The sequence below is a fragment of the Tachypleus tridentatus genome, chromosome 3 (genome assembly GCF_004210375.1).
Source record: "Tachypleus tridentatus isolate NWPU-2018 chromosome 3, ASM421037v1, whole genome shotgun sequence".
Classification (NCBI taxonomy): domain Eukaryota; kingdom Metazoa; phylum Arthropoda; class Merostomata; order Xiphosura; family Limulidae; genus Tachypleus; species Tachypleus tridentatus.
In genome coordinates, this window is record NC_134827.1 from 1,522,259 (window position 1) to 1,546,610 (window position 24,352).

General features: G+C 31.0%; 2 protein-coding genes across 15 annotated transcripts in view; one reads left to right on the forward strand and one right to left on the reverse strand.

Annotated features, from left to right (window-relative positions):
• LOC143246196 (uncharacterized) overlaps positions 1–14,927 on the forward strand; it is a 67,147-nt gene extending 52,220 nt beyond the window's left edge. For all 9 annotated transcript variants that reach the window (XM_076492439.1, XM_076492445.1, XM_076492446.1 and 6 more), the window contains one exon: positions 5,436–14,927. In XM_076492439.1, coding sequence (XP_076348554.1) covers positions 5,436–6,675 — 1,240 coding nt within the window. In that variant the 3' untranslated portion in view covers positions 6,676–14,927. The remainder of the gene's footprint in view (positions 1–5,435) is intronic.
• A 106-nt stretch (positions 14,928–15,033) lies between these two features.
• Positions 15,034–24,352, reverse strand: part of LOC143246197 (ecdysone receptor-like) — an 87,138-nt gene continuing 77,819 nt past the window's right edge. For all 6 annotated transcript variants that reach the window (XM_076492452.1, XM_076492450.1, XM_076492447.1 and 3 more), the window contains 2 exons: positions 22,047–22,269; positions 15,034–19,998 (listed from right to left, as the gene is read on the reverse strand). In XM_076492452.1, the coding sequence (XP_076348567.1) occupies positions 19,757–19,998; positions 22,047–22,269 (465 nt within the window). In that variant the 3' untranslated portion in view covers positions 15,034–19,756. The remainder of the gene's footprint in view (positions 19,999–22,046; positions 22,270–24,352) is intronic.

A 24,352-nucleotide genomic window follows, 5' to 3' on the forward strand; every position in this document is an offset into this window, starting at 1 on the left:
ATAAATATGTACATTCCAGAATGTTTTAACTTACAAATTAGCATGAGTAAAGTGATGCCCATTCCTTTGATCCCAGATTGAGTAAATTAGGACTTGTCTGCTTTTAAAAATAGGGTTTTATGGTCAATCAGCATACTGTCTCCAGTGTTATGTTCTATTAGATTGTCCAGAACATGATTTCCCTCCTTCTTCAAGTGGAGAAAAGGAATTTTTGCCACCTATCAGCTAGTAACTTCTGGAATAGTAGAACATGGAGGTAAACATGCTCAATCCCATTCAGTTAATAGTAGTTCAATGGTGTTTTGTCATTGTAGATGGTATGAATCCTCCTCCTACCATGGACTAAAAGACCAGTTTGCCTGGTTATTGACTTGAGGTGATTCATCAAAATGCAATTCACTGCCTTGGCTGAGATCCCCCATTCTTCTACCACTTAAGTGTCAGTTCAGAAGTGGTCTGTGTTAGACTAGAGCTGGGCCAGTGAACATAAGAGGGAGGAAGGTAGCTCTTGTTCTACCAAGGACTAGATGATAACTACTTAATGCCACCTAATTATGAGTTTGAGTTAACCATCACGTTGCTCTCCTCCTTCCTGCCATTATCTATATGTTGGATTCTCGGGTGGTTGGTTTTGATTGTGGGTTTGAAGACGTGCCCAAACCTGGTTGGCAGATTGGAACTCATTTTATCTTCTACTTTCTTGTCTTGAGGTGAAACAATAAAAACCTTTCTCCTACCATGAGTCAGATACTATGTATCTGATGTTACCTGATTTCGGAGTGGAGGAAATCTACTGATTATGGTCTCATGCCGTAGCTGCTCTACACCATTTGGGGATCTCCAGTTATATTTTGGATGTGTCATTTACACCCATGTTAGCAACATGTACCTTTACACTAGAGAAAGGCTATAAATAGTTTAGATGTAGTGCAGTATCCCATGGGTGTCTACCTCTACTAAGAGATGTTACACTCTGTGGGTGTTCTTCAGATGCTTTGTCAGGTACATTTACACTGGTCCCTCCACCAGGTTAATATGGGATTTTAGCTATTACGGGAGAGAAGGTAAGGTATTGTGTCAAAAGTTATAATTTTCCTGCACTGAAATGTGTATTTCCTAAACTCCAAGTGAAGATTCAGTTGTACAGTATTGAAGGAATCAGCAGCAACAGGAGTGTATGTCTCATGCTTATTTGCATATTACAAGCATGTTAGGTGCTAGGTGGTAGTGTCGAGGTTATGGTAAGCAAAACATTTAAGCATATAGAGGGCAGAACTGAATGAGAAAAGTTATTACATGAGCCAAAGTAAATATCTATCAGAAATGCACTTACAGTGTAGGAAAATTATAACATCAAGAAAAAGAGAGAATTAGACTAAACTAAACTGTCAAGAACAAAACTGTAAATACCAGGATACCATAAATAACATTTAAGAGAGAAATGACTACATTCATTGGAAGAATAGTCTTAGGAGTATCCTGGATAATTATATACGGTTGAAGAGAATAAAGAATCGGAAACAAAATTGATGAGAAATTAGGAAATAAAAAACAAAAAAATGGCAAGAGGTAGAAGAATAAACCATTTTAAATAGAACCAAGACATTATCAATATTTTAACCAATATAAAAAACATCAAAGGTTTAGGAAGTTTAGAAGACAATATAATAAAGAAAGAAGACCTGTCTTTTATGAATATAATTGTAGAAACAAATAAAACTTCTTATGGTGAAATAATTAAACACGTTAAATCTATCCAAGCAGAATTCAAATCAAGATGAAAGAAAGCTAATATCTAGAGAATTAGATTTTAGAGCTCTCCAAGAATTTATTACAAATTTACGTTTAAGAGAATGGTTTCTTCATAATCCATAGAAGCAAGATAACTCCATTATCAAACTAAAACCAAACTTCGAACCATCTAAAAGAAGAAACTTAGAACTTGATTTATAATATAAGCATATTGAATTCATAACCACAGAAATTTGATATTGCACAAAATGATAATATTATGAAAGAATAAAGAATAGCTTTATCAAGACTAAGAATGATAAATTATATCATAATTTTAAAAAGCAATAAAGACAAAATTTTAACTAGAAAATAATATTAAAATTATTTACATTTACAAATTTGAAAATTTTATGAAAGAGTAAATGAGGACTCAAATCAAATAAAAAATGATTGAAAAGTTTTAATTAAGTACAAAAGTGACTTGAAATATTTTACTGTAAGGAAAATATATTTTAAATAAAAAGTAGGTCTCATCTATATGCTACCAAAAATACTTAAGTAAAAAAAAAGTATTCTGGAAAGAGAGCCAACAAAATACGTTTAGATAAAAATATCCTTTAGAAATTCTAGGAAAACCAATGGTAGGTGCAATTTATAAAATAATGTTACTACTGAGTGATAATCTTGAGCATAATTTTAAGGCCATTTATATCAGAAGTAGGACTACATGAGAGATGATAAAAACTTTATTCAATAATTATAGAAATAAAAAGAATCTAATCACAGTTTAACTAGCATGGATGAAATATGACTTCATCCTATTACTGATTTTGAATATATGTTAAAAACAATATAAGATTTCTTAGACCATTATGAAAATTTTCTTGAATCTAAGTTCAACAAGATGTGATCCTCAAAGGTTTATATTTAATTCTAAAATTACTACTTTTTCTTTTTATAATGTTTCTTTTTAATATCAATTATCAGAGAATATCTGTGAGGACTAAAGATGCCCAGTTTGTGCAACATGAGTAAAGGAATATTTTGAAATGGATTTTTTTCATATTTTAACAAATCACTTTGTGTTGATTATTTAAGAACATCATTTAAATTATTGGTCTTCAACTTGGATTAATAATTTGGAAGAAAAGAAATAAATTTAATAATGTAAAACAAAATATTTATTTTAGAGATGAATGATAAAAATGTATCCATTCTAGATGCTTTAGTCAAGGTTAAGTAAACTGGATAACTGATTACAGATATTTGTTTTTAGATTTTTATAGCCATCACCCTAAATATCATAAGTTAAATATACCTGTATAATTTGCTAAATGAGTTTATACTTTACTTACAGAAGAGAAAGAAATAAGACTCAAAGAATTAAAAAGATTTTTCAGAAGAATGTTTCTATCCAAATATAGTAACTGAAAGAAGATTTGGCATAGCAGAAGTTGATTTCAATGCTAATGAAGACGAAAATGGAAACTTCTTTAATATATACATACAGTTAACATTTTATTTCTAATATTAAATGCATTCAAAAATAGCAGGAAGGGTGGTGGTAAAAACCTAAAAGAACTAGTCAATAATTCTAAAGAAACTTTATCAAGTAAACAACCAAAAAATCTATATGTATTATCAATTACAAAGAAAATATAAGTTTAATAAAGAAATAGTCTTTGCATATTAGGAAGTGTCAGCCATACCATAAATGATATACAGAAATCCTGTATTTCACTAGGGAAGTTGTATTTCATGTATTGCATTTTGGACTGTGATACAATATATTTATATTTTAGTTTGTACAATATGTAAGGAACTGTATGTGGGAAAACAGAAATTTAAGTGTTAGAATAAATCTGCATAAATATTGTATGAGAAACCCACCTTTAAGTCCAATACAAGTTAGTACTCATTGTAAGAGTTGACTTAATAAACACTTCAAAAATTAAAAAAAAACTTTTTTTCAAAGTGTAATTTTTCTTTGGATGTATAATACAAAAATAAGTTTATTGTAATAGGAAAACTATTTTAAAGTTTTCTCAAACAGTTATTAATATTAAATTATAGAGGGCATTTAATTAAGTAATATTTTGTGTCAAATTTTAAAAAAAATATCATAATGTGCAAAAATCAATATGCAAGATGCATAGTGATGGTTTGAACTTTGTACTTGATATAGTTATCTATAATTTTTAGTTTACTGTAAATTTAAATTGTATCAGAAATTTACACTAGAATTCTGCAAGATTTATATTTTATTATGTAAGTAATTTATTTCTATTTTGTTAATTTTTACATATTTTAAAGGATTTTTAAAGGACTATGTTTTGTATCTAAGCTGTCTTATGAAAAGAATTACAGGTGAAAAGAGCAAAAGTTACAAACCCAGTTATTTAAGGAGCAAATAAATAAATTATAAAAATTGAAAAGAATTATAAAACACTGTTTCATAAAGTGTATATGTGTGTGCTCACAAATCCATATTTTATTTTTATTTTTAAGCCAATATCAAATGTTATTTGAAATGGTTGTTATTTCCTATTTTTTTCTACTTTTTTTGTGTTGTTGTTTTATTTTGTTTACTCTTTCTTGTTATTCCCCTTTTTTCTATTTTTGTTCCTTTGCATGTATTTCACAAGGTGACCCGGCATGACCAGGTAGGTTAAGGTGTTCGACAGGTAATCTGAGGGTCGTGGGTTCATTTCCCTGCCGCACCAAACATGCTTGCCCTCTCAGCCATGGGGGCATTATAATGTGATAGTCAATCCCACTATTTGTTGGTGAAAGTTTAGCCCAAGAGTTGGCAGTGGGTGGTGATGACTAGCTGCCAGCCCTTGTGTAGCTTTGCACGAAATTCAAATATAAACAAACAATTTTACTAGGCCCTTCAAAAAATTTGATTTCTCTTTAATACCTAGCACAAATTAAAACAGTTATTTTGTATTTTTACTACAGTATGTTCTAATTGTGGTCTTAAATCTGGAACATGAAATACATTTTCATGCTTGTGTATTAATAAGTTATCCAACTAACTAATCTATAATATTCCTTTATCAGTTAAATTTAGTCTGGTTTTTATAATTTTTATAGTGTAATATTCTATTTGTAAAATTGTATATAGTCTTTGTTTTGTTTCAAAAAGTATTTAGTAGTTTTTCACTGTTCAGTACTTTTTTCTTTAATAATGCAGAAACACATTTTAATGAAATTAAATATTCTTGTTATGAACATCTTAGTGCAAAATTTTGCAAGAGTTGAATTATAATTTATCAGAAATAAATTTTAAACATTTATTTTTAGTGATTTGATTTGTTACAAGTTCTAAATAGTTAAACATGGCTCCTTAATTTATTCACTTATAAATATAATGCTAGTTTATTTTGCACTCTTTCTAAGGCTTTCCAATGACTCACAAGTCTGGAGACTCGTAATGCTAAAACCCAGATTTCAATACCCATTGTTGGCACAACACATAAGCCTCTTTTGCAGCTTTGTACTTATCAACAAATACACTTCCAAGGAATTAAATTTGTTATGGTTCACATAAAATATGTCACAATCACCTTAATCTCTGTTTATTCAATTAAGAGAGAAAATAATTCACTGTAAATTGCAATGCTTGTGAACTTTCTTTAAATAGTATATAATATTACTCTTAACATTATAAACATTTCCAAACTGCCTTTTTCTTCCAGATCTTTAAGAGGTGGATTAAAAAGTGGCAGTTTACTCAAACATTTACGTAATAGTAGCCACAATGTTCTTTGTAATCCTTATGTACCTGAACAACAAGAAGAGTTGATATACCTCGTGGAAGAAACCTGTTCACTTCAAGAAAGTCTGCTCTCTTCTCCCAATCTTTTAGTTCAGAAATCTTGTAGTTCTGAAGCAGTTTTAGTGTCAGATGGTAAACTACCAACTTTCCAAAACAAAAATAACAATGATGTGTTTCCAGGTGATTGTGAACCACTTGTAAAGAATGAACCTTTTGAAATCTCTGATTTACCACATTTATCACAGCAATTTAAAGTGTCCAAAGCTGCTGATCAATTTTCTTGGACAAGTAATGAGAAAGTTGGCAATGAGGATGTAAATCATATTTCAGATAGTGGCATCAACTCAGTAACACCAGTAGAAAACTGCTCCAAGGATTATGCTTCTGCCTTTTATTCTCCAAAATCTGTTCTATATGAACATGAATATTTATCTACCATGGATATGGATGACAAAAAAACTTATGAAAGTATTAAGGATGTAAAGTTGGACAGCTGCAGCAATCAAAGAAGAACTTCTGCTGGAGTTTTATTGATTGACTTAGAAAATATAAATCTTCATCAATCAAAGATATCAAAAATAAATGAACAAAGGTCAAATTTTTCTCCTGTGTTAGAGAATTATTCCCAAGCTTGTCGCCCAGTTGGTGATAAATTTGATATGTCTAACTCAGTCTCTAGAAACTTACAACATCATTCTACTACCAAAGATGATCTCCATCAAGATTTTGCTAGTGTTTTAAATCCAGAAACTTGTGAAAACATTTTATATAAAAAACAAGATAATCCTGTGGAAATGAAACTCCTTAATCCACCACATGAACTCAGTTTAGGTAATTTATGTAGAGGTAACATTACAAGGAGTGAAAAGAGGGAAGGGATAGAACAGGTTTTAGAAAAATCACAGGAAACTGTTCATGCAGCAGCCATGGAAACAACAACCGTAATGCCATCTGATTTGCAAATTAATGCCTTACCTAATTGTGAAGTAACACAAGAAAAACTTGTTAATGTTTCTAATTCAGAATTGTCCAAAAGTATTTCCAAGAACAAAGAACAACACCACCAGAAGAAGCTCTGCATGTATGTGTTTGGTGGTCGAGAACTAGGAATATCAAGCTTTAGTAGACGTCCTATCTCAGTATGGAAACTTTATATTTAAAGTGCTGTACCATATGTTACTTAGTGGACCAACATTAGTTTGATAAACATCATTTAACATGAACGATATGATTTAAGATATAAGAGAATAGACTATGGAATTTAAAAGGTTTTTAGTTTTTATATAGAAAGAATATATAACATTTCTGGTAAATTGACATTTAAAATATATACAAATTATGTGTATTTTTAATATCTTAAAGAATGAGTCATTAGCTTATTTTCATTTATTCACATAGAATTATAAAATATGGAAGTGGGTTTTTATTCATGACATGATTTAAGATATAAAAATAAATTGTGAAATTTAAAAGTTTTTATTTAGATAGAGTAAAAAAACATTTCTGATAAATTATGACATTTGAAATGTACACAGATATGTATTTTTAATATCTTAAAGATTAAGTCATTGACTTCTTTTCATTGAGTTAAAAATCTACAGAATTATAAAAAAGGGAAGTGGCTTTTTTATTTACAGAGATTTCAAATACTTATGAAACTAATGTGATGTTTAAATACATGAAAAAACATTTTTGTAACTGCACAATGTGTAACTTACTAGCTAAAGTATATACTAAAGTTACTTCATTCTAAATTATTAGAAAAGAGCAATTAGACTGAATACAAAAGAAAAGTTTTAAAACATCTCACCATTTCCTTTCCCAGAGATTTTAAAGGATGTAAATATACATCACAGTTTAAATCTATGTATTCTTGAAGATTTATAAGTTTCAATAAATAAATCTTTCATGATCTCAGTGGCAAAAGTGTACAAAAAACAGAAGATGTTCAATGTTCAGTACATTGAGATATAACAAAAGTTTTGAGAGGATACAGTAATTTGTTATAATATCTTACTAAACATGAAAGTTTGTGCATTAACTTTAATAAAAGATCTGATCTAAACATTTATTAGATAACATTTTATTCTGTATGATATATTTTGTTCTTTATACTTGTAATTTTGTTTTACCTTTTCAAAGTTTAGTTTGTTTATATATTTTATGGAATCTCAGGTGTTGTTAAAATGGGCAAGTTTCAAACATTTGATGATTGATAATCTAACAAAAGTGGAAGTTCTTTATTACAAATCATTGATCACAAATTTTTTTTATGATGATGACTTTTTAAGAATGCACTGATTTATCTCATTTTGTTTTCTGAGAAGGATCTTGAAGAGTTTGGAAGTGGTCAATACAGTTTACTATATGTTTTTCTTCTTGCGTGAAGTTTATGTGCTCATTTATTCATTCTTAAAAACATTGCTACTGGTACATAACTATGGAATTACACAGATAAGTGAATCATGCTCAAGGAAATTAGAAGAACAAGTCAGTAGAGTAAACCTCACAACAGTAGAAAAAACACATCTGGATCTATAACAGTAGCCCACCAAACAACCAGTATTTTAGGAACCTTCTCAGAGCATAGAATGAGAACTCTACATGTTATTGAAATCACTACATTAAAAACAAAGGAAATCAGCAATCAACAGTTGCAAATAAGAGCTCTTTATTTACTAAAACTGTAAAGAAATCTGACAACACAGCAATTCATAATCAAAAACTTGTGTTTGAAAAATACAGATATTATCAAAACCAAGCTTCTCATATTCAGATTTTAATAGTTCCCAAAATGTTGCTGGATTTTCATAGTTTGAATATTTAGCATGACCATTATTTTTTTAGAAGAGATAAAACAATTTTTCATGTAAGTACAGATCCATCTGTTCAAAATTGTAAAACGTGAAGGTAGTACATAATATATTTATTTAGAAATATATATGTATACAGACACATGTATGTGTGTATAACTGTATATATATTTTTTTGGGGGTTACTGTTATAATTTACTTTTATTAATTACATGTATTATTTATAAATACGTAAGCTTGTGCTTTACAATAATTATTTTTCAAATGCATTTGTATGGTTCATTCAGTTGAAAACAAAATATATTTCCTTTATGTTATTGGTAGTTTATCATAGTTATGAAATCCTGAATATTTCTTAAATGCATCTTTGACAGTTATTAATAGTTTTTACAAACTTACAAGGAAAGATTACTTTAATGAAATGTTTTACTTAGCATAGTAATTCATACAGTATCTCAACCTTGTAATTTGTAGACTTGACAATTATATTAGCTTGGCAGTTTTATATTAATTCTGTATGTACGTTCATGTTTATTTGTAAATACAAAAAGTGAAAGTTCAAATTTAGGCTTGAAATTTAAACTTTTGAAGGTTACATGTCAATAATGTTAATTAATTTCAGTTTGAATGCTTGAAAGTGTACTCACAAGAATTATAATATTTTGAGTTCACAACAAAAAATTTAAATCCATTTTTATTTTTTAGTTATTAAGACTGTCTAAATTTCAAAGCTTACAATTAAAGGTTTATTTAGATATCTGAATTAAGTTTTCTTGTAATTAATGTTTAAGTCAATGCATTGCAACTGCTCAGAATGAAGTTTTTAAAGTTTAAGTGGCTTTGTTATTTTCTACTAGTCATGTGAAATGAAGAATTAAGTGCAAAATTTATTTATAATAAAATAAGTAATTACTTTGAAAAATGAGGTGAAAGTGTACATATAAACACACAAGCAAAGAAAATTATGGTCATGTGCACGTTCAACAAATTTGCTTATACCGTATTTTCTGGTTAATAAGCCGAATCGCCGAATAAGCTGAGGCCAATTTTCAGCTCTGAAAATGAGGGTTTTTGCTTATTACCGCCCAATAAGCCGAGGCCATTTTTAAGAAGTGACAAGTTTCTTCAAAATGATTTCTTAGTCTCGTTTCAGCGTCAGCATGCATGTTGTGTGTGATCATTGGCGTTCTGTAGTAAAGCAGAACGTGTCATATTGAGACAGAGATGGAATCAATATGTCATTCGTTATTGGCTCCACTCACTGTAATTAGGTAACCAATGAAATTCCAGAAACAATGTTTCACTGTAGTCTTAACGTGCTTTGCTGATGGGACAAAATTACCGCCTATGGTAATTTTCAGAAGAAGAAATTTCCGAAAGGAGTGATCGGCCAATAAGCCGACCCCCAAAAATCAGGTCCAAAAGTTAGGGCTAGAAATTCAGCTTATTAGGCGGAAAATACGGTATATGTAGTTTATAATATACTTTACAAAAACAGATACATATAACTATTATTTTGATTGTTTTAAATAAATAAATATGTAACAAACAGGCAATTAAGTCTATAATTTCAAATTAATGTTGATTTGTGTGTGTGTCTGTGTATATGCTGATTTTGTGTGTTTGTGTATTTGCTGTTGAACGATAAAGAAACGTACATACTAATGTCAAGGCTGGTACTGATTGAAATACATCAGCCAATAAAATATGACATTTTGCTTTAGTTATCATTTTAGTGAACAAACATAGAAATCATACAGCCAGATGAGACAACCCAGTTGGTTTAATAATGATTGACATCAAAGCTGCTAAATAACTTCTCCTTGTAATGTTACTAACAATAACCAATGTCTTTAGGTCATTTGCAGGGATGTTAAGATTCACTGAGCCCTAGGGCAAATATCCTTGCCTTGCCTCCTTTCTCCCTCTTTTTCTCCTGTGTGGACTCAGCAGATAGTCTAAGGTGGCTTTGCTATAAGAAAATACACATTCTCTCTTTTTCTAACATCTTTAAGGACTTGTTAAAAGTAAGATATTATGTTAGGACAGCAATGAGCTCATTAGGCAAAATCATAGCAGGAGTTATTTTTAACTTGCAGCATAAGCATAAGAACATCAGTAAAGTAACAAATATCTGTTAAATGTATTAAATAAAAAATATATGTGAATTATTACTCAAATTACTATGTCAAGCATTTATATGTAAAGAAAATATTAAAACTATGCTTTTTATGGTTAAATGAAAATATAGTCTAAAGATGCTTTACAGTTTAACCAGGTTTCATTCACCCAAGCATCTGGGCAGTTGCAGCCCCTGTTTGTGGGCCTGGTCACTTTTTTATTGAAATAATTTCTAGTAATTGATTAGATCCTGCAAGTCCTGCTGTCTGACAGTACAATGGATGGCTTGTAGATTGTATAAGAGCAGTTCACTTTAGTCCTGGTACTGAGTGCTTGCATTAAAATAACTACCAGTACCGAGTTGAGTACTGGATGAATTTCATTCCTGTTTATTAGTGTGTGTAATCTAGCATGCATAACAGGGGCTTTATATGGTATATAATCTTATAACAGGTGGCATTATGCTGCAGTGGGACTTGCTCATTTAAGTGTCACTATCAGAAAACTCAGTATACTTTTTAAATATAGATAACATTCATATTTTTTGGCATTTCATCATTATGTTAGTGATTGTGTTGTAATTTTTTATATGAAATATTTTTAAACAAAATATTTTAGGCTCTAAAAAAGATACATTTGTAGCATAGATGAACTAAAAATGGTGTTCAAGTAATCACAGTATATTTTAAGTCAAACTTTTACTTAAAAGTTTGGAAATGTCATCAGAAATTATAGAATTGTTTTAAGCACTGATTGTGCATAAAATAGTTTTATGAAAGAAAACATTTTTTAAACTATTTCATGGTGTAAGTTATATTACACCAGCATAGTTTACCATTATAGTTTTTGAAATTAATCATAATGAATGACTGCTTATATTTTGTGCCTTTCATATAGAAGTATTCAGCACATATATTAGAAATATTTTTGTTCACAATGTGTTTATGAAACTATCTAATTCATCTGCAATTACACAGAAAATCATAGAATAAGAGGATCAATAACCATTCATAAGCCATAAAGATGTTATCACCACATCTTTTAGGTCTGAATTTGATTCTCCACAAAAGTATGTTTTTGAAAGTAAACTTACAATTTGAGATTAACACATAACTAAAGAGTGTGATTGTGATAATAAGCCTCATATATAACAAGCAATTTTATTTCCATGCAGTATTCAAAATTATATAGGTTATAAATTATGCAAGAAACATAGAAAAAGACATAATCCACTGATAGTCTGGCTTATACAGAAATATTGGGGCTAGAAATAGAACTAAAACTTTCATTGTGTGAACAAAAATTCCTTTTACTTGTGTTCAAATGTACTTGTTCTTGTTTACAGTGAGTGAAAATCAACTCCTATAATAAAAAGGGAAGCTAAAGTATATACATGTAAAAGTCATTACCCCTCCCCCAAAAATAAAAAGAGAATGTGGTTATGTTTTTCAGTAAGTTCACAGTGTAACAAACAGTGTATTTAACACTCTTAAAATTCCCAGTTTTTTTATACCTTCCAGAAAATTTGCAATTAGTCATAAAAACTATCGTATTTCCAGCCATGTTAGTATATAAATCTGTTGTTGGTGTTGACTTTAACTAGGTATAAATAACTAAGTTCATGAATCCTGTTTGAACAAAAATTTGTTTAAGTCAGATTTGTGCTTTCCTGGTGGCTCAGCAGTGAGACTGAAGGCTTATAATGTTAAAAGTCAGAGTTTGATACTTGCAGTGGTCACAGCATAGATAGCCCATTGTGTAGCTTTGTGCTTCAACACAAACAAATACAGATAAAATTTATGAGCAATTTTTTTTCCAAAATAAAATTTCTGAAAACCACCAGATGTAAGTTTAAGATCATTAGCATCCATATCTGCAGACATGATAAATAATCTGGTCTTATTGTCTATGGAAGATTTATGGTCTTCTCATATTTTAGTATATTTTTCTCATCTTGTTTGTTACTAACAAATGTTTTATTTCAAAGTATTGTTATTGCTATTATATAACTTTCAATTGCAATATTGGACTGAAACTTTGCATAAAGCTTCCTCTAATATACTTTTGGAAACATCATGTAAATACTATTTTTTCTGTAAAGCTTGAGTAAATGAAAACCATAGTTTATAATATAAATATACAAAAACACTGGAATTGTGTGGGTAAAACAGTTTGATTAGAAACTTTATATGCTCATGAGTTTAAGGTTGTGGCAAGTAACACAACTTAGTGAATTTGTACAACTCAATGCAACACATATTTACACTAAGTTAACCATTTATGGCCTTCTTTTTAATGCTACTTATAATTTTATAAGTGCCAGAAATGTTTACTGGTGTCATGCAGTTTTTGATTTTGTTATGTATTAGCAGTAACTAATATTTTTACTGTATATTTGTGATAAAAAAACTAGGAATATCAGTTATATTTATTCAAGTTTTTCATACCTTAGCGTGTTTTAATTCTCCATATAAAATGTACACTACATTTCCAAGTTTGATTTAATAGTGCAAATCTCTAAAATCAATTGTTATAAACAAATTTTAAAGTTATGAAATACATAATGTACATGTGCCATACATTTCATTAGATGGTAGCATCATATCTATTCAATCTATTTTTATGTTATTATTTGTGGAAACAAGAGAGTAATTGAAGAAATGCCCAGGAATGGACAGTCACTTACAAAATTTATGTAGATTTGAGTTTATAATTTTTTATCATGGAAGTCAGATTGAAGCATTTTCATATTTATGTTAAGAACATAAAATATCGTTTAATGTCAAGTTTCAAGTAAACATAATTATTATTTGTAAATTCTTGCACTACAAATAATATTAGTGTTTTAATCAGTGTTAATCAGAAACAATTTAAATCATATATAGATATTTTGACAGTTTAATTCCACTAATTTTTGAAGAGAATCTATTTTGAATTTAAATAAATAGGGACTTGTTAAAATAAACTTAGTTAACTATATTTTTGCCTTCGTTTAATTAAAGACTTTGTATTTTAAATAGATATTCAATAAATATCTAATAAAGCTACTCATTGCTATTTTCACAAAATAGTTTATCAAAAATAAACAGTATATTCACTATCCTGAATTTGTCATTATGGTTTAAAAATTATACCCACAAAATCTATATATTCTAAGCAACATTTGTGATGCATATAATCTGATTCTATAAAATCCCATATTGTGAAGGTATTAAAAGAAAACTTGTGCACATAGTGTACCAAAAAATAAACTGTCCTCACTCTTCTATATGTCTTTTTACATTAAAGAAAAGTATTAAAGTATTTTAGTTCATATCTAGAAATTCTGTAAATATCCATGATACATATGATTTACTTCCATAAAATTCCAGTGTATGTAGAGAATTAGGTTATTAAAATAGAAATACATTCCAATACAGTACTCACCTCCAATCACAAGATTAACTCTGCTTGTTCAGTGCTGCTCTCTATATACAAACTTTTTCTTTATGTATGCAACAAATCTTCTGCTGTCCCCTATATTCGGCCCGGCATGGCCAGGTGGTTAAGAAACTCAACTCGCAATCTGAGGGTCACAAATTCACACTAAGCATGCTTGCCCTTTCAACCGTGCGGGAGTTACAATGTAACGATTAATCCCACCATTCGTTGGTAAAAGATAGCCCAGGAGTTGGCAGTGGGTGGTGATGACTAGCTCCCCTCCCTCTAGTCATACACTGCTAAATTAGGGATGGCTACCGAAGATAGCCTTTTGTAGCTATGTGCGAAATTCAAAACAAACCTCTATATTCCAACATGTCTCATGTAAGTTGTGTGTAGAATGTAGTAGAATGCTATGCTCACGTGACGCATGGGACTCTGTCAAATCTTCATTTCTTGTGGCCCGGCATCACCAAGTGGGTTAAAGCGGTCAACTCGTTATCTGAAGGTCACGGGTTCGAATCCCCATTGCACCAAACATGCTCGCCCTTTCAGCCGTGGGGGGCATTATAATGTGATGATCAATCCCACTATTCACTGGTAAAAGAGTTGGTGGTGGGTAGTGATGACTAGCTGCAAAATTAGGGACGCCTAGTGCAGATAGCCCTCATGTAGCTTTGTGCAAAATTCAAAAACAAAAAACAATTCATTTGTTTGGCAGCGTTTAAGACAGACATGCTTTTTTGTGTCTTGTGTTTCTAGTTTGACAATTTATATTTTCACACAGTGGTTCCTTTTTACTTTATCTTTCAGGCTTTACTGCATAACTTGGTGTTATTCACCCTCTTGATGACAGGTCTGTGTGTGTAAATCCTCTCTCTTTTTTTTTTTTTATATAAGTACTAAAAGATATTAGCAACTAAGAATAAGTCTCCGACAAACATTCGTGATTGTACTAATTGTTCTACTTTATTTACTTTGGTAAAGTTTGTTTTTTATGTATTATTTTCAAATTGTTTTTTGTGTAAAGAATAAATTACGTTACTCTATTTCCTCAACTTATTTTCTCTAGAGAGAATTTTTTGGTACTAATCCTTATTCTATAACCCCCAAAAAAGGGTACAGAAATGATAGGTGTTCATAGATAACCAAGTACTCTGCGTGTAAATTTGGGTAATTTTAATTTGAAAAATATAGAATGCTGCAATCATACATTTCTGTACATCTAAACATTTTAACACAAATTTTCAGCCTCAGGTCACTGTACCATATTATAACTCGGACATTAGTGCTGGATCTTTTCTCCTCATAGTTATTATTTTCCAAGCACTATGCATTTTTTTGTGATTGATCAGGAATAATCTAATTTCTTCAGAATTATACAAACTATTGTTTAATCTCTATACATCTATTAACTATACCATTATTCAAACTTTGGTAAATTATAAAGTGCTAAATACCTTCACAAAGAAATATGAACTATATTTTAACATTTTGATTTAAAAGATAAATTCATTAATAACAATGATATATTACAAGGTTCATCCATTTGCACCCGTAAGCCTCAAGTTCAGCGTATCTTCCCTCCTTTTCCTAATATTTACCTCAAAATTTCTTATTTTCACAGATTTTGATAGCAATGAAGATTCTTGAAACTTACCTAAGAAACTTTTGCATTTATTTAATGTAGTAATGCCAACATTATTTTCACAAACACACAGAACCATTTCCCCCCCTATTATACTGTATGTTTATATACACAAATGTACCGCACATTTTCAAATTTGTTTACGCACTTTTAACCCTAGATGGACGGAGGTACAATACATGGTTTTTCTCAGTTACTTAAATTATTACGGTAATTTTTTTCTTCTTCCTTTGCTTATACAATCCTCTTTATTTCCAATTTATTTTTCAAATGTTATAATTTTATTCACTAGTGCACTGTATAGTTTTTAAAGTCCAAGGCACTGTTTAACTGAAATTTAAACATTTAAAAACTAGCTACTGTTAATAAATGATATATTATTAGTTTAATAATCTGAGGGTAATTCTTTTTTCATATACTCTTTTATTCTATAAAACAAAAAAGGGATATTACTACTACTAGTACACAGCTATAATAATAACTTGACATAATACATTCTTAGGTTAATAATGTAGGATTAGGAGGGAAGGTACAAACAAAACGTGTGAAAAAATTCTCATTTTATAAACAGTATAAGCTTTGAATGTACCTTTTAGAACCTGAAGTCAACAATGACTACAACATATTTCATTACTCTTACCCATAAATCATAAAATTCTTATCCATATATGTTATCAAAAGTACTTTTTTTTTTTATCCAAGTTCATTGTTTTTAACACTTTATCACGTTATTTTTTTTTTCAGATCAATTGAATAAATACTTTCAGTTAAACCTTTATCATCTATTATTTCATTAACATTACATATAAAAGTGTGAACTACATCTATAATAATGTAAATTTTAAATTGTTTGAGTTGGGTGGAAACATCTAACAACTGATTATTAGTTCATGCACCAAATCATAAAATATTAATGTTTTCATTCTATGGAACATATTTCCAATCTGATAATACAAACACACACACAAAAATGTGTATATCTTTGATGTCTAGTTTAAAATTAAGTGCAATAGAAAGTTAGTTTGTATATTAAATTTGAAGGCATAATTTCAGAAAAATTACTTTCAGTTATCTTTAAAATCTGTAGTATATTTACTTATTTCAGTTATATATTTCAATTTTAATTTCTGTAGAATTACAAGTTTATTTCTATATTGTGTAATGTATCCTTTCAACGTTTCTTATGAGATCAATCAAAGTCATTTTGTTGGAATTCTTTGCTTTAGCAGGTACATAATAAAAGGCTGTGGCAAGTTATTATTAACTATTGAAGACAAGTTTAACACCATTCTTACAATTACAGCTATTTAAGAAACGTTATGATTTCCTACATTACTAATCTTTAGTAGTTACTGTCATTTGTCTTGTAATTCATAAATAACTTACCGAACTACTTAATTTACAAAATATTAAAAAACAAAACTACACAGATAATTATAGTGTTGTTTAAAGATTATTTCCTGCAATTGCTTATTTTGTAACTCTTAAACAAATATTCATCACATAACACATAGCACTACACAAAAAGCTACCATTCTCCCTATTAATGCTTGAGTCATTAAAGACGTTTATGAATTTAAATATACATATACCTGTGCATTCCTTATCAGTCACACTATCAACATGCATGTGAGCAAGCTGTTGCTTAAGCCATCTGGTACAATACAAGTTTCTTTAAAACTGATACTTCCAGTTAAAATAATAATACCGTATTTTCCGGTTAATAAGCCGAGGCCAATTTTCAGCTCTGAAAATGAGGGTTTTTGCTTATTACCGCCCAATAAGCCGAGGCCATTTTTAAGAAGTGACAAGTTTCTTCAAAATGATTTCTTAGTCTCGTTTCAGCGTCAGCATGCATGTTGTGTGTGATCATTGGCGTTCTGTAGTAAAGCAGAACGTGTCGTATTGAGACAGAGATGGAATCAGTATGTCAATCGTTATTGGCTCCACTCACTGTAATTAGGTAACTAATGAAATTCCAGAATTTTTACTCAGTAATTAAAATCACTAACCCAGGGTATAAATACCAGGGGTATGTAGTGGGAGTTTATCATTGTACCGTCAAAAGCCAAAGATGTCTACACCTGCAAAAAAAAGAATGCGTTATGATGCTGCTTTTAAACTGAAAGTAGTAGAGCTAGCCTTAAAAAATGAAAACCGGCAGAGTGGCCTGACTGTCACGCGAGCCCAGATCCGTATTTTTGCAATAAAGTGGGCTGGTCGAAATAAAGAAAATTCAAGAGACTTTTAGGCAACCAACAGCTGGTGTACCCGCTTCATGAAGCGACACAGCCTTGAACTTCGAGAGAAAACGAAGATCGCGCAGAAACTGCCACGTGACTTGGATGATAAAATCACCTCGTTCCAGAAATTTATCATTCATCATCGCCAAAAACACAACTACCCTCTACAAATGATTGGGAATATGGACGAGACTCCGATTTTTTTCGATATGGTTGGAAACAAAACCGTTAACAAAGCTGGCGAGAAAACCGTTTGGGTTAAGACAACGGGCCACGAGAAACGTTTCACTGTAGTCTTAACGTGCTTTGCTGATGGGACAAAATTACCGCCTATGGTAATTTTCAAAAGAAAAACATTTCCTAAGAAGAAGAAATTTCCGAAAGGAGTGATCGTCCATGTACAAGAAAACGGATGGATGACAAAGGATGCATCAAGTGGATTAACGAAGAGTGGGCGCGTCGTCCTGGCGGACTGATGAAATCTAGATCTCTGCTCGTTTGGGATATGTTTAAGTCCCACCTGTGTGAAAACGTTAAAGCCGCCATCAAAAGATGCAATACCGATATTGCAGTTATTCCCGGTGGGCTGACATCTGTGATACAGCCCTTAAATGTGTGTTTAAATAAACCTTTTAAAGACAGGCTCCGTCAATGTTGGAATGAGTGGATGGTTTCCGGCAATCAAAGTTTTACTGCTGCCGGAAATATGCGCGCTGCATCACTCGCTACCGTCGTGAAATCGTGGGACGATATTAGTGTTGAAACTGTAGAGAAGTCATTTAAAAATGCAGCATCTCAAATGCAATGGATGGAACGGAAGATGATATGTTGTGGTTGGACGACGACGAGGAAGACAACATTCCACTCACTCAGCTAATAACACCAGAGAATGACCCGTACGACGACCAGGTCTCTGCCGAGGATTGGAATCTATTATTTGGTGCTTCTGACGATGAAGATGATAAATTTGATGGATTTTAATAAATTTCTGAGATTAAAGTGTGTATTTTTTATGAATTTTGTTATTTCTATGAATACATGTCATTCGTAATGTATAGACTTTTTTCTATTAATAAATAAAGTTTATTCAACTGAAATAACTCTGTCGTAACTGTGAGATCAAAGGTATGATTTTGGGACCGATTTTGGTCTTCGGTATTTTTTGGTCCAAAGCTGGTGATCGGCCAATAAGCCGAACCCCAAAAATCAGGTCCAAAATTTAGGGCCAGAAATTCGGCTTATTAGGCGGAAAATACGGTATTTGCTTGCACAGTAATATAATGTATGTCACAGGGGGAAGTATATCAAAAACCAGCACCATAAGCTAAATCCAAAATTAACATTATTAACATGACAGTTGTTCTAAAGTTGAATCAAGTTCTTTGAATGTGGTAATGACTCTTAAAAATTACTATCATCAGTTTAACAGAATAAATGGCACAAGTAACATCTCCTGCAGCTGATGCAATGCCTTGTTCAGATCACCGGGAATATATCAGGCTCAAAGTTTCCTTTTTCTTTTCCAAAATTCACACTGACATACGTTTCTCACTTGAAAAGAATGACCATTATGAGTTTGCACGTCACTGCTTTACACTTGTGCGTTGTCTTTAGAACTGTGGCTAATCTAGACAGAACGTATGACATCGTTGATGAGTTCAGAAATTAAGGTCTTGTCAAAACAAGATCACAACCAACCTATTAAATAATGTAAACTTTCTTAATATTCCAAAAGCTAATTTTTGCACCTTTTCTGTTGCATATCTTAGCATCATCAACATCTGAAGGCAGTTCAATAATGTAATCCTTGAAATTGTTACAATCTTAAAATTAAAGCAAACCACTAAGACTGGGAGATGGTAGTTAATTTCAAGCCATATATGATCTCTACTTTGTTAGCTCCTACTGCAGGAATGAAGCAAAAAGTGTGATATACAAGAAAATAATCAGTTTCATTGGAATGATTTCAAATGAAATGGGTTAAAAAGATGAAGGTTTACTCCATAACATCCCAGATCTCAGCCAAGAAGGGAGGCAACTTCTTGTTTTGAACCTTTAGAGAAAAGCACATCTCAGAGTTCATGTTACCCAGTGTTCGAAGTTCTGTGAGAACAGATAAAAGCTTGGCAAAATAGTTCTTCCCTGGAGGACGAAAGTTATCCACATATGTCCTGAGGGCATCAATGTAGAATTCTTGTATTTTCTCCACTTTCTTAGGTTCCAGCAAATGAGGTCGTTCTGCAAATTGAAATAAAAAAATCAATAAAGTTCATATTATGCAAGAGTTAAGATGATCTAACTGAAAAAATCAACTTATCACAATGAAAACATCATTCCGTATCATAAAACACACTCTTTTGAATATAAAAAATTGGTTCATAAAGTAATGTCTAAACAATTTTCAAAAACATTAAAAAATATAAACTTCCCATAGTGTTAGTGGTCTACGTTTTATAGTAAATTTACAATGAGTCTTATAAATCCAAAATTATGATAGATAATTTTGATTAACATTAAGTGCATACTATTTCAGAAACTTCATCTTTTCTTTTTTCCCCTCACCTGTATACATTCCCATTGACCTCTTTTAAAAATAATCCAAATAAGCATTAAACATGAATTTTAAGATTAGCAGTAACAAGACTTAGTGATTTGGAAAGCTACCACTTTAACATCAGGTGGAAGTATAAATACTATTTGATATGTGACAGCATTTTTAATAACTGAACACAACTTTCAGTGAGTTAGTTACTATGTTTTTAAATTAGTACTAGCAAAATATATAACTTTATACTACATCAAGTCTTAGAAACAGGCCTCAGTATGATAAAGTTAAAGCATAACTTGTTTACTCTGTCTTTTATAGCACTATCTGCCACTGTCATTAATTTTGAATATCTTTCTATATGATTAATAAATTAGAAAATACCATAACTGTCCAACTATAATGTTGGACTTGCATCTCAACAAAAGTATAATCAAATACAGACATTATCTACTTTGGTATTATATGTGAAAAACCACATAATGAGCAAACAAAAAACCTCTCATGAGAAAACTGTGTTGCAATTCTCAGCAGCATGAAAATCTCTACAATTAAGATAATTAAAATACTTCAAATTTACCGGATGAACAAAGAATTTCTACTTTTTGTCTGATAATACAGTTTATTTAGCACAACCAGCTTCCACAATAGTCATAAAATACTATAAATAAATAATTAATAAAAGATTACAAAGCACTTGTATTGTTTTCTTGCAATGTTTTTAACATAAAAACACACCTCTTGCTCCTGGTTTTAATTATGGGACCTGATCGTTTCTATGCACTAATTATATTCTTTTTTTACTTTGACTCTCATTTTATTATGCTTGAGCAATACTTGTAAAATACAACTCAAAATTCATTTAATTTCCAAACTTAACTAATGCAAGTAGTTACAACTATAAACTATAAGTAGTCACATATTATTGCTTGTGATGAACACATTTTTAGAAATTATTATGGGTGAAAGTTAGTAGAATAGTTATCATTGCTCATGTTTTAACTCATAATTATAAAGGGTTAAATAGTTCAATTTAACTTTACTATGTGTATCTAGTTTTTAAATTTTTCACCTTCAAGCTTGCAAGTCTTTTTCTAGTACAAGTGTAATCCACAGTTTGCCATTAAAGTGTTAATTATAAGTAAATTTGTTAGATAAATAAAAATACAAATAAATGAAAAATATTTAAACACACAATTCTTTAATCCCTCCCATTCTGTGACTGAACAATTAAACAGCAGTAAAACTTTAGTACTTTTTATGGTAATCTAACAGACTTGATTTATCTTTTTGTTTTTGTTCACTTTTTCAAGATCTGCAAAAAGATAAATTGAGCTTTTTTTTAATGCAAATGAGTAAATTAACAGAAAACCTTTTAAACAGTAATACTGATGCAATAGTTCTGAATACTTGCAATGTAGAACACCTAACAGTGACCAAAAACAAAATAAGACATTGCCATTAATGTAATTTGTATATCTTAATCAAGGATATCAGCAATAGTGGGCAAGACAATAAAAAGTTAATCTAAAAACAGTAACCTTCCCACATGCTGCACTTCATTCATACAACTAAATCATGTTGCTCAATTTACAAGTCTCCATAAGTTATGAGGAAACTGCATTTACTTATAAAGTTTAGGCACAGTGCGAAACCTAATACATATCCAATATAATTTTTTACTTTCAATTCAACAAGTTGAACATATTAATGTCATATTCTGATAAAGAATTTATTTTACCTGAGAATATGACAATAGCTGTTAGCAGAGCATACTCAGCATTGGTAACTTTCAAAATACACATTTTTCGACAAAAGCTAAAGAGAGCATCAGCAGAATCTCCTATACTGGCACTGCGGTAGTTCTCCCTTGTATATGGTTGATTGTTAGCAAAGACAATAGAGTCTGTCTTTCCATCATACTTCCGGGCTGTCCTCAACATCATTACTTCACTAGAACATGCCTATAATGAAAAAAAACAAACAAACTTAGATTGCAACTTTATTTTGAAATAACTTACTAATTATAAAAGTTCACCTTTATTGTCTGTTTTAAAATGTACATTTTAAGAATACAGTTCCCTAATTATTCCGACAGTTCTCATTAATGCAAACCCACAGTAAATTTTTCATTACATGTAATCACTGCAACCAGAAAAGATACAAATCAAAAACGAAATCACAAATACTCCCTTTTACTATCATATCTTACAACACATTATAGCAATGTATAATCTAACTACAGCTCTACTTTACTGAGTCAATACTTTTTCAACTGACTTTATGTCTTGAATACCATAAACCTCAGCTTATTTATATGTGGGTACTTGAAGCATTATTGAAATCTGGCAACTGTAATGATAAATCATTATCTCATTTTAAAAAAGATTTACAAAAAATCTAAATTTGGTTATGTAAAAGGGTTACAAGGGTTGACACACATAATTCTTTCTCTATTCATTCAGCATACATATATGAATTTTCAAGTTTTTTTAATCACTTCGCAACGCCCCCCGCTAGTACTGCGGTAAGTCTACGGATTTACAACGCTGAAATCGGTGGACTCAGCAGATAGCCCGAAGTGGCTTTGCTATAAGAAAACACACTTCCAATTTTCCCATTACATTTAATTTCCAATTCCAATAAATGTCGTCAGGTTTGTCAGCAGTTTTACCTTGTAGCTAAAGGTTGGAAAACGTCGCTATAACGACTTCTTGGATTTTGTAAGTGACAATTGTCACTCAAATCATCAAAGAGACCGATACGGTCTTTCTGACATGCGTGATACATTGTTATTAGGGTCAATCTGTTGCCACCTAACGGTAATGCTGGCAGTAGGTCTCAAAGAGACCGAAGCAGTCAAAATTACTCTGCATGTTGGACAATCAACATTCGAAACGAAAAATGCAAAAGCAAATCACTTTTAAAAATTTTAAAACCTGACAGAAAAATCTAATATTTTATTTATGAAAATCTTGTAATGTTTATTGATAATCTCCAAAATTACGTGAAGATAAGCATACTGTACTGAAAGCTACAGTATTCTCTTGATTCTAATTGCGAAACTTTGAAGGCAGATCCATCAATCCTTGATTTAGGTCCCCTCCCCCTTGAGGCAGCTAAGCTACTAAACACGGAAGGACTCGCAACTACAGCTCTACTTTACTGAGTCAATACTTTTTCAACTGACTTTATGTCTTGAATACCATAAACCTCAGCTATTTTTTATTGGTTATTAAGTTTTTTTGTTTTTTGTTTTTTTGGAACGTTAAACGTTAGTTAAACAGTATCAATTCACTACGTGTGCGCTGTCTTACAGACATTTAAAAATGTTTACAGTGATGACCAGTTGAACGTCATACTGTAATTTCTGTTATTGTTTTTTCGTTTGTTTTGGAATTTCGCACAAAGCTACTCGAGGGCTATCTGCGCTAGTCGTCCCTAATTTAGTAGTGTAAGACTAGAGGGAAGGCAGCTAGTCATCACCCCCCCCCCAACTCTTGGGCTACTCTTTTACCAACGAATAGTGGGATTGAGCGTAACATTACAACGCCCCCACGGCTGGGAGGGCGAGCATGTTTGGCACGACTTGGGCGCGAACCCGCGACCTTCAGATTACGAAGTGCACGCCTTAACGCGCTAGGCCTCTCTAATATACAATTATCAAAATTTAATTTTTCTTAGAAACTTGTTTGAACTTGAAAGACTTATGCAATATTGAAACTGACATTATAGGATATAAGTATATTGGTAATGAAAGTCACTTTTTTTTCCATCGATGAAAACTTGCACGAACGGTACACTGGTTTCTTTAACTGGAGGAGGATATCACATACACATTTATATAATTGATGACATTGTCGTTTGTTTAAACACTCTCAACTGACTTGATACATTACGTACACATTTTTCTGCTGCTCTCATGGGTCCCCTAGTGAGAAGTGGGCCCCAGGGAAGTACTTCGTGATGACGAGAAATCCACTTGAAGGAAAAATGTATTCTCAAGACGGCTGGTATTGGTATTAAAACTTCAACTAAAATAATGTA